General features: G+C 38.0%; 1 protein-coding gene across 5 annotated transcripts in view; it reads right to left on the reverse strand.

Annotated features, from left to right (window-relative positions):
• The window catches only part of HERC4 (HECT and RLD domain containing E3 ubiquitin protein ligase 4), a 148,414-nt gene that overhangs the window by 76,229 nt on the left and 54,678 nt on the right, over nt 1-17,507 (reverse strand). For all 5 annotated transcript variants that reach the window (XM_047760965.1, XM_047760963.1, XM_047760964.1 and 2 more), the window contains 3 exons: nt 8,269-8,429; nt 2,186-2,262; nt 1,799-1,923 (listed from right to left, as the gene is read on the reverse strand). In XM_047760965.1, the coding sequence (XP_047616921.1) occupies nt 1,799-1,923; nt 2,186-2,262; nt 8,269-8,429 (363 nt within the window). The remainder of the gene's footprint in view (nt 1-1,798; nt 1,924-2,185; nt 2,263-8,268; nt 8,430-17,507) is intronic.

Consider the following 17,507-nt stretch of genomic DNA (forward strand, 5'->3'; position numbering starts at 1 on the left):
TTCTCTTTCTCACTGACTTCACTTAGTATGAGAGTTTTTAGTTCTATTCATGTTGCTACGAATGGCATTATTTTGTTCTCTTTTATCACAGAGTAGTATTCCATTTTGTGCGTGTGCGTGTGTGTGTGTGTGTGGTATACCATCTTCTTAATCCATTCATCTGTTGATGGACATTTGGGTTGTTTCCATGTCTGGGCTATTGTGAATAGTGCTGCAATGAACATGAGGGCACACATATCTTTTTCAATGAATACATGCCCGAGTGTGGGACTGTTGGTCATATGGTAGTTATATACTGTTTTCCATAGTGGTTGTACCAATTTACATTCCCACCAACAATGTAGGAGGATACCCTTTTTTCCACACCCTCTCTAGCATTTGTTATTTGTTGACTTGTTAATGACAGCCATCCTGACAAGTGTGAGGTGGTACCTCATAGTAGTTTTGATTTGCGTTTCTCTAATGATTAGTGATGTTGAGCATTTTTCACATCCTTGTTGGCCATCTGTATATCTTCTTTGGAGAAATGTTTATTCAGGTCTTTTGCCCATTTTTCAACTGGGTTGTTCGTTTTCTTGCTGCTGAGTTGTATAAGTTGTTTGTATATTTTAGAGACTAAGTCCTTGTGAGTTGAGTCCTTTGAAATTACTTTCTCCCATTTCATAGGTGACTTTTTTTTTTTTTAATGGTTTCCTTTGCTGTGCAAAAGCTTGTCAGTTTGATTAGGTCCCACTGGTTTATTCTTGCTTTTATTTCTGTTGCTTTGGAAGACTGACCTAAGAAAACATTTGTATGATTGATGTCAGTGTTTTGCCTATGTTCTCTTCAAGGAGTTTGATGGTGTCTTGTCTTGTTTAAGTTTTTAAGCCATTTTATGTTTTTGGTGAGTGTTTTTAGGGCCACACGTGCAGCATATAGAGGTTCCCACACTAAGGGTCAAATTGGAGCTGTAGCCGCAGGCCTACACCACGGCTCATGGCAACACCAGATCCTTAATCCCCGTGAGTGAGGCCAGGGATTGAACCTGTGTCCTCATGGATACTAGTCAGATTCATTTTGGCTGAACCATGACGGTAACTCCTTGTGTTTTTTCTGTTTGTTTTTTAGTCTTTAAGGCATTTTGAGTTTATTTTAGTGCATGGTTGTGAGGGTATGTTCCAGTTTCATTGATTTACATGCAGCTGTCCAGTTTTCCCAGTACCACTTGCTCTTAAGACTATTTTTCCCATTTTATATTCTTGCCTCTTTTGTTGAAGATTAACTGACCGTAGTTGGCTGGGTTTATTTCTGTTCCAATGATCTGTACGTCTCTTTTGGTACCAGTACCACACTGTCTTGATTAATGTAGCTTTGTAATATTGCCTGAAGTCTGGGATAGTTATGGCTCCTGCTTGCTTGATTTTTGCTCCTCAGGATTGCTTTGGCAATTCTGGGTTTTTATGGTTCCATATACACTTTTTTTTTTTTTTTTTGCTTTTTAGGGCCACACCATTGGCATACAGAAGCTCCCAGGCTAGAGGTTGAATTAGAGCTGCAGCTGCCAGCCCACATCACAGCCACAGCAACACTGGATCTGAGCTGCATCTGTGACATACACACTGCAGCCTGAGGCAAAGCCAGATCCTTAACCCATTAAGCAAGGCCAGGGATCAAACCTACATCCTCATGGATACTAGTCAGGTTCTTAACCCGCTGGGCCACAATGGGAACCTAAATAAAAAATTTTTAAGTACAGGTTCCTTCACCATAGAGTTGAGAGACTGTGTTTGTCTTTGTGTACATAAAATAGTTTTCTTACTTGGCTATCTCTACAGGAAATCTTCCAGAAGGGTAGCTCAGCCATTTTTGAATGAGAGCTTCATTCACAGTCCAGATTTGTTTTGAAGGATCAGAAAACCTAAAGTCATCTGGTGGCCCGCAGTTCTAAATTTTAAAACAAACAGATTAGTCAGAGGGAAGAGATATTACATATACTTAAACTAAGACATGCTTCCACTATGTATTTGGAAGTTAATCTCTACTAAATACCTTAAATTAAAACTTATCAAATGGACTAGAAAAATTCTGTAGACTTAAGAAAAACAAAACAATTAGTTTGTAGAACATATAAAGAACATTAATATGGGTTCAAAAAAATTCTTCAAAATTATCTGAGCTAGGTAATTATTTATATGATTATCATTACCTGGGGATTAGAGTAATGTGAAAAGCTTTGATCTCCACCTGAGAAAATTCTTTTTACACAGAAATATTCTTCAGAATCTGTAATAGAAATAAAGTATAAAAAAATTTAAGATTTATATGGATTTTTCAGAACATCAAGTATGCTACTGGATTTTTTCTTAATCATTTAACCTAATTAGACCTCCCAATCATGGGCTCAGTGATATAAAATCACTTAGAATGTTCTGATTGCTATGGGGTTGAGAACAACCAAGTGACAAACATTAAATTATCCCAGAAGCACAACCAGCATTTGTTAAGTTTTACAAGTCTCTCTTTTGACCTAAACATCAAAAAAAAGTGGCATTTTCTAGTCTAGATCTTTATTATCTCAATACATTTTAAACTGAAGATGATGTAAAAATTGGATGGAATATAAAAGACAGCTCAGAAGAAAATAAAAATTAAGAATACTAATTTTAGAGTTCCTATCGTGGCTCAGCGGAAATGAATCTGACTAGTACCCATGAGGATGCAGGTTCGATCCCTGGCCTCATTAAGCAGGATAAGGATGCAGCATTGCCGTGAGCTGTGGTGTAGGTTGCAGATGTGGCTCGGATCCCACTTTGCTGTGGCCGTGGTATAGGTTGGCAGCTACAGCTCCAATTTGACCCCTGGTCTGAGAACCTCCATATGCTGCAGGTATGGCCCTGAAATTTAAAAAAATTTAAAAAAAGAATACTATTTTTTTAAAAAAGACAAGTACATGTTAAAGCTGCTGCTGCTTCTTTTTTTTTGACTTTTAGGGCCACACCCATGGCATATGGAGGTTCCCAGGTTAGGTGTCAAATCGGAGCTACAGCTGCTGGCCTAAACCACAGCATTCAGGATCTGAGCCATGTCTGCAACCTACACCACAGCTCACAGCAACGCTGCATCCCCGACCCACTGAGCGAGGCCAGGGAATGAACCTGCATCCCCATGGATACTAGTTGGATTTGTTTTTGCTGCGGCACAATGGGAATTCCTTTTAAAGCTTCCTAAGTAATGCAAAATTCATAATGCAAAATTATTTTCTCTTTCAATATAGCTGTACAAAAGTAAGATCACACACACAGCTCTTTGTTGGAAACTTATCAATAGCACATCAGGTCCAAAATTATAAAAATTAATAAGCAGATTTAGAAGTAAAGAAGGAAGAATAAAGTTCCTTTTCAAAAAGACATCCAAAACCTTTTCCTTTTTGTTCTTTTTTATCTATTATCAAAAATACTGCTAGGCTCATATTCAGAAGTATAACACACCAAAACACCAAAGCTCCTCAGTATAACTTAAGGCTAGTTCTTTCCAATTATAATTCATTTCTGTCATCCTGCTCCTGACCCCCCTACTCTCCACTTGACTAATTTATCACCTTGTATTATTCGTAAGCACTACTGCTACAGAATTATAATTTATTCCTTTTAAATAGCTGCACCTGCGTCATACTGAAGTTCCTGGGCTGGGGACTGAATCTGAGCTGCAGCTGCAATCTATGCCACAGCCTTAACCCAGTGTGCCAGGCCAGGGATCAAACCCATGCCACTGCAGTCAGAATCTTTTTTCTTTCTCTTTCTTTTTTTTTTTTTTGTCTTTTTGCCTTTTCTAGGGCTGCTCCTGCGGCATATGGAGGTTCCCAGGCTAGGGGTCAAATCAGAGCTGTAGCTGCCAGCCTATGTCAGAGCCACAGCAATGTGGAATCCGAGTGGAGTCTGCAGCCTACACCACAGCTCATGGCAATGCTGGATCCTTAACCCACTGAGCAAGGCCAGGGATCACACCCGCAACCTCATGGTTACTAGCTGGATTCGTTAACCACTGAGCCATGACGGGAACTCCTGCAGTCAGATTCTTAACCGACTGTGCAGGAACTCCCAGAATTAATTTTTAAAGAAGGGACCATATCTTAATTTCCTCAACCATTCCCTACTACCAAGCACAATGTTCAAAGAACTCAGTAAATATTTATGAATACATAATATAAAAATTTTACCTAGCTTATAAAATACTAATAACAGCTTCAGAACATTAATATGACTAAATTCTCCACAATAAGAAAGCTCTAAAGCCAAAACCAATTTTTTTTGGCCACACCCATGGCATGTGGAGGTTCCTTGGCCAGGGATCCAACCTGCTTCACAGCAGCGACTCAAACCACAGAAGTAACTACAGTGGATCCTTAACCCACTAGGTCACCAGGGAACTCCAACATTTCTGTCTTAATGAAATAATTTCCTATGCTTTATGTTGATTTTATTGTCTTTCATTACTTAAGGGGAAAAGAAAAAGAATCACTCCTTGTTTACAAATGAGCTGAAGTTCTTTTCAATCACATTACGATTTACATCTACTTTGAAATGTTTTGTCATTTCAATAAAATAGGTAACCAAGTATTATTTCTCAAGCATCAATGCATTTATCTTTTAATAAAGTGTTCCAAACTCCTCTCACATTTTTTTGATTTTTGTCTTCCTGTTATGGATGGAATCATGTCCCCCTAAAATTGCTCTGTCAAAGCTGTAAGTCCCAGTATTTCAAAATATGACTGTACTTGGAAATAAGGTTTTCAGAGAGGTGATTAAGATAAAATGAGGCTGTTAAGAGTGGGGCCCTAATTCAATATGCTTGCTGCCCTTATAAGAGCATGAAGAAACACCTACAATGCAAATGCACAGAAAAAAGGCCATGTGAGGACATAACAAGAAGGCAGCCATCTGCTAACCAAGGAGAGAAGCTTCAGAAGAAACCAATGTGCTGACATCGTGACCCTGGACTTTCAGCTTTCACAACTGTGAGAAAGAAAATAAACTTCTGCTGTTTAAGCCACCCAGTCTGTGATCTTTTGTTATGGCAGCCCTAGCAAACTAATATACTTCCCCAAATCAGATCCTAAACACAGAAAACTAAAACTTCCATAATACCTTTTGTGTATTAGTGAAAATACCTTTGAGATTTCCTAGAGAGGCTATGGAGTATCACAAATTTTGATCTTTTGGGAGTTCTCTTGTGGTGCAGTGGGCTAAGGATCTGGCGTTGTCACTGCAGTGGCTTGGGTTGCTGCTGTGGTGCGTGTTTGATCTCTGGCCCAGGAACTTCCATATGCCATGGGTGCAGTCTTGCCACCCGCCAAAAAAAAACAACCCTCATCGTATCTTTCCAATTGACAATTATCAGTAATAAATTAGCCACAGTCATTTTAAGCCTGTCATCTATCAATAATTTTTGCTTTACTCTGATGCTTGTCTGAAGGATCTCCTGTAAGCTACAGGCCAGAGTTTATATATTTTCAACAAAGAAGGATGGTCTCAGAACCCTATATAAAGGGCTGTAACTGGTAACTGAGACCACATATACTTCAAAGAATAGACACTTGGGTACAGGCTTCTGAAGAGACATAGCTTAGATAATTTTCAGAAGACACCAGCAAACTACACTAGTATTCCTCATATACTTTTTAAAAGTTAACATGCAGTTTCATGAAACTGACAATCCAAGATTCATAGTGTTAACTTTAATGTTCTATTTTCTGGATATATAAGGGATTCATGTTTTCTTCTTCTAAACTAATGTAATTCACATCAACTTTGTTGTTTATTTTTTATTTTTGTTGTTGTTTTGTTTTTTGCTTTTATTTAGGGCCGCACCCACGGCATATGGAGGTTCTCAGGCTAGGGGTCTAATCAGAGCTACAGCTGCCAGCCTACACCACAGCCACAGCAACCCCAGATCTGAGCTATGTCTGTGACCTTCACTGAAGTTCATGGCAATGCCAGATCCTTAATCCACTGAGTGAGGCCAGGGATTGAACCTGAAACCTCAAGGTTCCTAGTTGGATTCATTTCTGCGGCGTCACAATGGGAACTCCTAATTCACACCAATTTTGTAAACTATGCTTTGGTAAGGTGAAATGAAATGTCAAAAAAACACTCCTCTTCTCATTTCACCTTGCCAGTAACTCCTGGAAAGGAGCTTATAGCCTCATCTAGGGCCTTGATTTTTGACCTAGAGGGAACACCTCTAGGTCACTGGACTTGGGGCCAGTGAGGGCTTATGCTTGAGGGTCCCATAGAACTGTCATCAATGGAGAATGAGTTCTTAACTGTCAACCACCCCAGAGCACAGCAACCAACAGAAGTAAATGAGAAAACAATTCCGAGGAATAGTTTAGGATGGTAAAAGGAAATACTGAAAAAAGTACATTTTGGTTGCAACATGTCAAAGAAGTGAATGAGAAAACAGTGTGCATATCTCAAACTCCTTAAGTAGTAAATTAATAATATTGATGAAAAAATAGCCATATCTACCGAAAGAATAACAGAATATAAAAATAAATTACAGATTTGGCTAAAGCAGTAGGGACACAAAAAGCACATTTTAAATGTTAATATTTTGAATAGGTAACATATTCATAAGGGTTTCAAATTGCAAAAAAAAAAAAAAGAAAATGTTACACAATTTTATTTTATTTTGTCTTTTTAGTGCTGAACCCATGGCATTTGGCGGTTCCCAGGCTAGGGTCTAATCAGAGCTGTATCTGCCAGACTACACCACAGCCACAGCAACGCCAGATCCGAGCCGCGTCTGCAACCTACACCACAGCTCATGGCAACGCCAGATCCTTAACCCACTGAGAGAGGCCAAGGATCAAACCCACAACCTCATGGTTCCTAGTCAGATTCATTTCTGCTTTGCCACGACAGGAACTCCAAAAATGTTACAGAATTTTAAAGTCCCATATATACCCACAAGAACTGAAAGCAGGGTCTTGAAGAGATATTTGTAACCCATTTTTATAGCAGCATTATTCACAATTGCCGGAAAGGTGGATATAATCCAAACGTCCATCAGTAATTCATAGATAAACAAAATGTGCTACATACATACACATGCTATAACATGGACAAACCTTAAGCATATTATGCTAGGTTTATTAAAAAACCCACTCACAAAAAGACAAACACTGTATGACTCCACTTGTGAGGTGCTTAGAGTCAAGTCAAATTCACAGAGACAGAATGCAGGATGCCAGCTAGTGGGCAGCTACGGCTGCCTAGAGTAAAGAGAATTGTTGTTTAATGAACATAGTTTTGGGTTTTACAAGATAAAAAGAGTTTTGGGAGTTCCCTTGTGGATCCAGCACTATCACTGCAGTGGCCTGGATCTCTGCTGTGGTGTGGGTTTGATTCCTGGCCCAGGAACTTCCACATGCCACAGGTCTAGCAATCAATCAATCAATCAATAAAATAAGATGAAAAGAGCTCTGGAGGTTAGTTGCACAACGATGTGAATGTACTTAACACTAATGAACTATGCACTTAAAAAATGGTTATGTTCATAAATTTTATGTCATATATATTTTACCATAATTAAAGGTAAAAAACAGTCGGTTAAGAATCCAACTATAGCGGCTCAGGTCACTGTGGAGGTGCTAGTTTGATCCCCGGCCCAGCACAGTCAGTTAAGGACCTGGTGTTGCCACAGCTGTGGTATAGGTTGAGGCTGCACCTTGGATTTAATTCCTGGCCCTGGAACTTCCATATGCTGTAGGTGCAGCCATTTAAAAAAAAAAAAGTAAAAAACAAAAACACTTCCTTTTCTCTGGTGTCTAGTCACTACCCAGTTCCCATCATGCCCAATCCTCTAAAACCACTTTCCTTATTTTATTTCTCTTGAGTTTCCTAATGTACAAATAAGCAAATATAAACAAAATAACTATATATGGTGTGCTGTATCTTGCTATTTACATTAAACCATGTATCTTGGAATTCATTTCAAAGACAGAAAAGTTTTTTTTTTTTTTTTGTCCTTTTAGGGCTGCACCTGCAGCATATGGAGATTCCCAGGCAAGGGGTCCAATTGGAGCCGTAGGTGCCGGCCTACAACAGCTCATGTTGACGCCGGATCCTTAACCCAAAGCAAGGCCAGGGATCAAACCCACAACCTCATGGTTCCTAGTCAGACTCATTTCTGCTGCGCTACGACGGGAACTCCAAAAGTTCATCTTTTAAGAACATTTTAGTAACAACTTTAATGTGTGCAGCAAAGCTTTAATAGAAAAGAACTTACCAAAATCTGGTGGACATTGCCCATTATAAGGAAACCAATTTCCCTTCACAGTGAAAGGACTTTTTCTGTTGCTTGTTGAACCAGTTCCTAGCTGTCCATTACCACCAAGTCCAAAAGAATAAATTCGTCCTGATGAAGGAACAAAAGCAGAAGTGTGCTGCCTAGAGTAAAGTAATAGAAAACCTCAGACTTAATGTTACCTTTCAAACAATTCACATTTACATTTAGAAAAGCACAGCAAAAATTACTGATATATTTTTCACTTTAAAAAGAAAATAATAAAACAATTACAGTTCTAAAGTTTTCTATGTAAAATGTTAATAGCCTTACTACATACTGATCAAATTCTGTACCACACAGGCAGGCTGCATTGGCATGGTCCAGAAAATTCTCACAAATGTCCAAATTTTAAAAGGCCCAGCTCTATACTGGTATTCTTTCCAACAGACGATTCAGCAGTACAAGTAGCATCTAACTCTATTGTCCAATAAGTTCCCCACTGGCCTTCCCTCTCAGTCAGGTTCTGAGAGATATGGTCCACCAACTGGACATCACTCAACAGTTTTAGGATAACACCTGGGCAGAAGATCAGCATATATAAAAATGCATGATAAACTATGTTCCTTTCTTCAAAAGAAACTGATTCTAATGCATATTCACTCAAACTCTTCTAGAGGAACCAGAGTGGAGGCAAACCTAAGAACTGAAGCTGAACCTAATCGGTGAACCAACTGCATGCATGTTCAGGAATGACTAAAGGTTAACTATCCAGCTCAGGCCCTGTGTTCCTCAATTTCAGGTTTTATGGTTTCAATCAAGTCTGGCAAATTCTTAAGTGTTATTTCTGTAAATATTGTCTCTCTCCCATTTATTCAATTCTCTTCTTCTTGATAACATTAAACAAATGTTTTATCTTCCCAATATACCCTATCAGTCTTTTAACTTCTCTTTAATATTCATATTCCTTGTGAGTCATTTCCCTGGATCTAATTTTTAAATCATTACTTTCCTCTTTAGCAATATGTCCAACTTGCTGTTTAAACTACCTAATGTATTTAAATTTTTAATGATTATGTTTTACCCCATTTCTAGTTCTTTTTTTCAAATCACATATCCAGTTACTTCATTTAAAACCCTTTGAATATTGTGAAATATAAAACATATACACCAACCTAGGACTACTATGACAAACCCCATCTCTACCTTGGAGGAGTCCTGTGGTTACACATTTTCAGGGGAAATCCAAACTAGAAAATAGACCAAAAGCAGAAAAGTCTCCTTAAACTAGCAAGAAAATATTTCACTGTGAACTCTTCCTATGAGGTGGTTTTATTGGGAGGAGATAGTTTCTCAGGCCTCACAACTACTTCTACCAGTTCTTAGGTCTCATCTCCTGTTTCAAACTCCTTTGCCATCTGTGGTATGCTGTTTGTAAAAACAGTCAAAGTTATTCCTCTCCCTATAACCATTATCCTTATAATATGACTTCTCCAGCTGTTCCCACCAAGACAGGAAATCTATTTCCCCACTTCTTAAAACTAGGCTCTGACTTATGACTTGCTTTGAATAGAATGAAGCAGAAATGCATCAGATATGAGCCTATGTATTTTTCCAAGTAACTTTGCACTCTTTCCTTCTCTCTCTTTTGTCTTTTTAGGGCCGCACCCATGGCATATGAAGATTCTCAGGTTATGGAACCTATCAGAACTACCACCACTGGCCTACACCACAGCCACGGCAACACATCCAAGCCGCATCTGCAACCTACATCACAGTTCACAGCAATGCTGGATCCTTAACCCACTGAGTGAGGTCAGGGACAGACCCGGTGTCCTCAGGGATACTAGTCGGGTTTGTTAACTACTGAGCCAGAAGAGGAACTCCTTTCCGTCTCTCTTTAGGAACCCTGCCCTACCAGCATGAGAATAACCCAAGGTTAGCAGATGATGGATGATACACAGAGAGAAGCTATTCCAGCTAAGACCCCCCCCCCCATAGACTAATCAGCCCCCAGACAAATTATCAGCTGATCAAATGAGTCTAGTTAAGATGAGAACTGCCTAGCCAAGACCAGCCCAAATTATTGAACAACAGAATTACCAGCTAAATAGATAACTGTACTGAATCACTAAGTGGTTTGTTTTGTAAAATAAGCTAATTAATACATTACCTAGACTGGCAAATTATTTCAGGGTGGCTCTAGAGTCTTTTTTTCTTTTGGCTGTTGTTTGTTTAATTTCCAAAATTTATTTTAAAAATTTGTTAATTTTTACACAGTTGATTTACAATGTTGTTAATTCCTGCTGTACAGCAAAGTGATGATTTTGTGTGTGTGTATACACACATTCTTTTTTTAAATTTAAACATATAATTCTTTTTCCATTGAAAGGTATTTTGATTCAGAAGGGTTTTCAAGTTACCTAGTCTGTGATATTACTGGAAAACTAAGAAGACTCTAACGACTGTCTTATCTCAGAGCCAGATGAGCCAAGGTCAATAAAAAAAGTTTAAACTAAGGGTACTCTTTTAACAAAAGAAATGTTAAATGGAATCTTAGCATATAAAACAGACAAACTGCTCTGGTTGAAGAAGGGTTTAATATTGCCCAGTGAGCCTCCTTCAAAAAGCCACCACTGTGACATTTCAAAGGAACAGAATGGTAGTTTAAAAAGTACTGCTCAATATTAACAAGTGCATTGAATTCCTCCTCAAATTGGTCTACTAAAGGAGTAGTTCTTACCCCTGGCTGCATCTTAGAGTTAGCAGGACTGAGCCCAGGCAACCACACATGGTTCTAAAAAACTCTCCAAAGGATTACATCATGAAGTTGGAGTTGACAGCCGATGAACAAATATAACTATCTCAAGCCCTATATTTGATGTAACAGCTCAAAAACACTATGACATTATACTACTGGAATTTGAACCTTTGTCTTTCAGATCATTTCCTTGTCCCTTAGAGACTTTTTTCAGGAGGTTTTTTGACAACTATTTAAAAAGGAAATAATCCAGAGTTCTTACAGTACCAACTACCCAGATGACAGGCTGATCAAGACACCAATAGACACTCCCTCTGTATGGTAAGTTCATACATCTCAATTAATACATATCTGAAATCCCTCCAATCAAATAGTGAAATAAATAAAATTACCGGAAAAATATTGAGTTTACAAAACTAAGAATAACTATCTAAATCATGCATATTTCAACTGTTAAGAATTACAAAATTGGATGAAGAAGGGATTAACCTCCAAAATAACAAATATCTCATACAGCTCTATATTGAAAAAGAAACTCAATCAAAAAATGGTTAGAAGATCTAAAAGAGACATTTCTCCAAAGAAAAAACATATGGCCAAAAAGCACACGAAAAGAAGTTCAACATCATTAATTAGCATATATCCAGAGAAAACCATGATTCGAAAAGATACATAAAACCCAATGTTTATTTTAGCACTATTTACAATAGCCAAGACATGAAATCAACCTAAAAGTCCATAGACAGAGGAATGGATAAAGAAGATACAGTACATACATAGAATGGAATATTACTCAGCCATAAAAAGAATGAAACAATGCCATTTGCAGCAACACTGATGGACCCAGAAATAATCATATTGAGGTCAGAAAGAGGAAGAGCACTAACATGTGGAATCTAATAAAGAATAATACTCTCAAAAAAAGAGAATAATACAGAGGAACTTGTTAACAAAACAGACTCAAAGATTTCAAAACCAAACTTATGATTACCACAGGGAAAACTCTGGGGGAGGTGGGGTGGATAAAATGGGAGACTGGGATTGATAAACACACTCTTCTCTATACAGAATGGATGAGTAACAAGGATCTACTCTCTGGGACACAGAAATCTACTCAATATTCTGTAGGAACCTATATGGGAGAAAAAAAGGATGTATGTATATGTACAATTGACTCATGCTGCTGGACACCTGAAATTAACACAACACTGTAAATCAACTATACTACAATGAAATTTAATTTTAAAAATTCCCTAATTAGTAAAAAAAAAAAAAGAATTACAAAATTGGATAACATAAAACAATATCTGATATCTAAGAAATGATGAAATATTTCATTGAAAAAAATACCTAAAAATACTGCTTTATAATCTTTGAATGAATTATGCATGAAATGCATAAACAAGAGAAGTTAACTCTCTAAACTTTAGTGCATATATACTCATATGAAACTTTAACAATCTAACAAATAAGATTATGACAACAGCTATTTCTGCTCACTTATATGTTGAGCTTGTATTTATTTGCCTTTTATAACAGATCCTGATTCAAATGAGAATGTGAAAAAAAGGAAGGCTTTTTAAAATCATTCCCATAAATAATTTTTCAAATACATGGTCAAACACACAAAACTGAGCAAACAAAGAAACAGGGTACCATGAACAAAACCTAGCAGAAAGAAGAAACTACAGAAGTAGTTCCCTAAAATTCTCAGATATTGGGATTTTTCAGGCACAAGAATCCAGAACAATTAATAGTTGTTTAATGTCCAAGAAATAAAGGCCAAGCTTGAAGATAACGGGAAACATTAAAGAAAAAAAAAAACTTGCTTCAGATTTTAAAGAGAACCAGATACACTAGAACTGAAAAATCACAGATAACCAAAATTAAGATCTTAAAGAATGTATTTACCAAAAAATATATAGTATGAGAATTAATGAACTGAAATATAAATTGTAAAAATGATCAAAAAGGCAGTGAAGGACAAAAATGTGAAAAGTAAGACTAAGACTACAAGGTGGAGTGAGACGATTTATTACACATCTAATCAGAGCCCTATGAGGAAAGAAGTTATATCTTAAGAGATATGCGCTTAGAATTTCCCATAATTTTTTTGGTTTGTTTGTTTTGCTTTTTAGGCCTCACCAGTGGCACATGGGGTCAAACAGGAGCTGCAGTTGCCAGCCTACACCACAGCCACAGCAACATGCTAGATCTGAGCTATATCCATAGACTATACCATAGCTCACAGCAACACTGGAACCTTAACTCACTGAATGAGGCCAGGGATCAAACCCACATCCTCATCAATATTAGTCGAGTTTGTTACCACTGAGGCACAATAGGAACTCTAGAATTGTTCATAATTGATCAAAGATATTGTTCCATAGATTCAAGAAGCCCAATAAGAAAATGAGGCAATCCATACTTTGATAAATGAAAGCAAAGGAGCAACATACCAATAGCTGGTTTCTCAAAACAAATGAAGTCCAAGTACAGAATGTTATATTCAAAGTACTGAAAGCAACTGCCAAACTAGAATTCTATAACCAACAACATCATTCACAAATGAAAGTGAAATACAGATATTTTTAGATACAGAAAAGAGTCTGTAACTTGCACATTCACTTGAAGAAAATCCCAAGAGTTTCCTTGTGGTGCAGTGGGTTAAATACCTGGCATTGTCACTGCAGTGGCTTGGGTCACTGCTGTGGCACAAGTTTAATCCCTGGCTTGGGAATTTCCACATGTTGCAGGAGCCCCTCCCTATTCCAAGAAAGAAAATTCCTCCTGGTCAGACAAAAGGGAAAATGATACTAGGAGTTCCTTGGTGGTTTACTAGTTAGGACTTAGTGCTTTCACTGCTGCAGCCCAGGTTCAAGCTCTGGTCTAGAAACTGCAGAGATCCCACATCAAACTGCTACATGTTGTGGCAGAAAGGGGGGAAGAAAAGGAAAATGATACTAAATTATAAAAGATGAAGAGGAAAAAAACCCCAAAAGTAAATACATGTGGAGCCATTTCTAAATGTGCAGACTATATGAAGCAATGTTCTTGTGGGGTTTAAAAATATACATAGAATGAAAAAACTGGGAAAGGCAAATGGAGATCTTTTAATTTTCAGAAAAGGGGAAAGGTATTACTTTGAATTAAAGAATAATGTTATTTCTGGAATAACAACTAAAAAAGTTTACAAATTCTCAAATGGGTAGAGGAAATTAAACTGGCTTAAAAAATTATCAAAGAAAGACAAAAAAGAGGCGTTCCCGTCGTGGTGCAGTGGTTAACGAGTCCGACTAGGAACCATGAGGTTGCAGGTTCCATCCCCAGCCTTGCTCAGTGGGTTAAGGATCCGTTGTTGCCGTGAGCTGTGGTGTAGGATGCAGATGCGGCTCAGATCCCAAGTTGCTGTGGCTATGGGGTAGGCTGGTGGCTACAGCTCTGACTGACCCCTAGCGTGGGAACCTCCATATACCGCAGGTGCAGCCCTAGAAAAGACAAAAAAAAGGAAGAAAATGAGAACAAATAGGTGGCAAAAATGGTACAAAATATGATGGCAGGTTTAAATGTAAATATAATAATTATAAAAAACATAAAACTGACAAAGCAGTCCATTTAAAAGACAAAGATGGTTAGACTGGATTTAATGCTATTCATATGAGACTCACCTAAAACATACAGAAAAAACAAAGTAAAAGAATAGGAAAATACATATATTAGATAAATGTAAGGTCAGAGTTCCTGTGGTGGCTCAGCGGGTTAAGAACCCAACACAGTATTTGTGAGGATGCAGGTTCAAACCCTGGCCTTGCTCAGTGGGTTAAAGATCTAGCGTTGCCTCAAGCTGCGGTGTAGGTCACAGATGCAGCTCAGATACAGTGTGGCTGTGGCTCCAATTCAGCCCCTAGCCTGAGAACTTCCATATGCCATAGGTGCAGCCCTAAAAAGAAAAAAATGTATACATTAAGCATGTATATCTTATTTACATTAGATAAAAGAGACTTCAAGAAAACAAAAGTGTTTTAAGAGATCCAGAGGATCACTACTACAATGATAAAAGGTTCAATCCACCAAGAACAGATAAAATTTAAATTTTATGCACTTAAGAACACAGCCTCAAAAGCAAAACCAAAAAATGACAGACATACAAGGAAATACAAAAAATAATCAAATAAGTTACAGATGATAGAAACAAGCCATGTATACATGAAATTAATTTATGACAACAGTGGCATTAAAAAACAAAAGGGTGAAAGAGATTTCAAAGATGGAGCTATGAGATGATGGTTCTGAGAAGATGGTGTAGGAAGCACCAAGAATCTGACTCCTTACCCAGACAACAACTACATTGGCAGAATCTATATAACTATTTTAAAACTCTTAAGTCTATTATTTTATTTATTTTTTTGTCTCTTTAGGGCCATACCCATGGCATATGGAAGTTCCCAGGTGAGGGGTCGAATCAGAGCTGTAGCTTCAAGCCTACAGCACATCCACAGCAATCCAGAATCTGAGCTACATCTGCGATTTACACCACACAGCACATAGCAACACCAGATCCTTAACCCACTGAGCAAGGCCAGGGATCAAACCAACATCCTCAGGGACACTAGTTGGGTTTTTTACTGCTAAGCCACAACGGGAAATCCTCTTGAGTCTATTAAAGGCTTGCGATTTCTAAGGGAAGGCTTGGGTGATAAACTATAATTATTTTGGATTAATTTCAGTACTTAGTACAATAGTAGCTACCTACCCCATGACACTCAGCCCTGTGATAGGCAGCTATTGACATGTTCCAGGAATATACAACATAACTTGTTGAAGCCAGGGTAGGCAATAATGACCCTGTGTTTGAGACTGCTGCTCTGATCACTGATTGCTGTTTCTAATCACAAAGGTGGGTAGAGGCCTTTTTGCACCCCTCCTGACAACTGTTGTAAGCCTATTTCCCCTCCAGCTGAAGAGGAGATTTGAAGTGCTATTTTCCCTTTTATTTTCTTTTATTTCTCTTTTCTTTTGCTTCTTTTAGAAATTAGTCATTTAAGATTTAGGACATTCAAATGTAACGGCATATACAGGGGAACTTAGAAAGTCACCGTGCATGCCCAGGACAATGTACAGGCTCAGAAAAGACCTGAGAAGGCCTTATGTTTACAGCTCTGGCTGATCCCTGGCACGGAGACAACCTATAACAATAAAAAAATAAAAACAAAACAAAGATCAGCAACCTCTGGAAAAAGGACAGACTCTTATTTCCAGAGTTAAGGACATTACTAGATTCAAGTGTCCAGTTTTCAAAAAGAAAAAAATCACAGGGAATACAGAGAAGTTGGAAAATATGGCCCATTCAAAGGAAAAATAAATAAATCAACATAGGAATGCAAAATGATACAGCTCCGTTGGAAGGCAGATTGGTGGTTTCTAACAAAACTGAACATACTGTTACAATATGATCCAGCAATTGTGCTTGTCATTATTTATCCAAAGGAGGTAAAAACTTGTGTCCACAACAATAACCTGCACACAGATGTTTACAGTAGCTTTACTCTTAAGTGCCAAACCTTGGAAGCAACCAAGATGTCTTCCAGTAGATGAAAGGAGAAACAAACAGGTACATCTAGACAATGGAGTATTACATAGTACTAAAATCAGTAATCAGGCCAGGAAAAAATATGGAGGAAGCATAAATGCATATTACTAAGTCAAAGAAGACAATCTGAGAAGGCTACATACATGCTATGTGATTCCACGTGATATTCTTTTTTTTTTCCTTTTTCTTTTTTGTCTTTTGTCTTTTCAGGGCTGCGCCCCCGGCATACGGAGGTTCCCAGGCTAGGGGTCAAATCAGAGCTACAACTGCCATCCTATGCCACAGCCACAACACCACCAGATCTGAGCAGTGTCTGCGACCTATACCACAGCTCACAGCAATGCTGGATCCTTAACCAACTGAGCAAGGCCAGGAATCAAACTCGCAACCTCATGGTCCCTAGTCAGATTTGTTTCCACTGTGCCACAATGGGAACTCCCCACATGATATTCTAGAAAAGACAAAACTTTAAGAGTAAAAATCAGTGGTTGCCAGGGGTTAGGGAGGAGGGGGGGAATGAAGAGGAGGAATACAGAGGATGTTTACAGCAGTGAAATTATTCTATATGATACTACAATGGTAGATGCACATCATTACAGATTTGTCCAAACCCACAGAAAGAACCTTAATGTGTAATACATATACCTGTAATGATTTGTTAATATAGTCGCAAAAGAAATGTTCACATATTGAGATAAGGAAATTCACTCTGGCTTACATGTAAGTTAAGCTGAATTTAATGCTAACAAAAACAACCTATTTGTTGGCCTATCAAATATACATTGTATATCTGCTTTAACAACTAAAGAACAGGGTACAGTGCCAGAAGTAAAGAATGTCCATGCTGTGTACATGCTGATTTTGTTTTTTTGAATCCTTGAAGGAAGTTAT

The sequence above is a fragment of the Phacochoerus africanus genome, chromosome 15, assembly GCF_016906955.1.
Source record: "Phacochoerus africanus isolate WHEZ1 chromosome 15, ROS_Pafr_v1, whole genome shotgun sequence".
Lineage (NCBI taxonomy): Eukaryota > Metazoa > Chordata > Mammalia > Artiodactyla > Suidae > Phacochoerus > Phacochoerus africanus.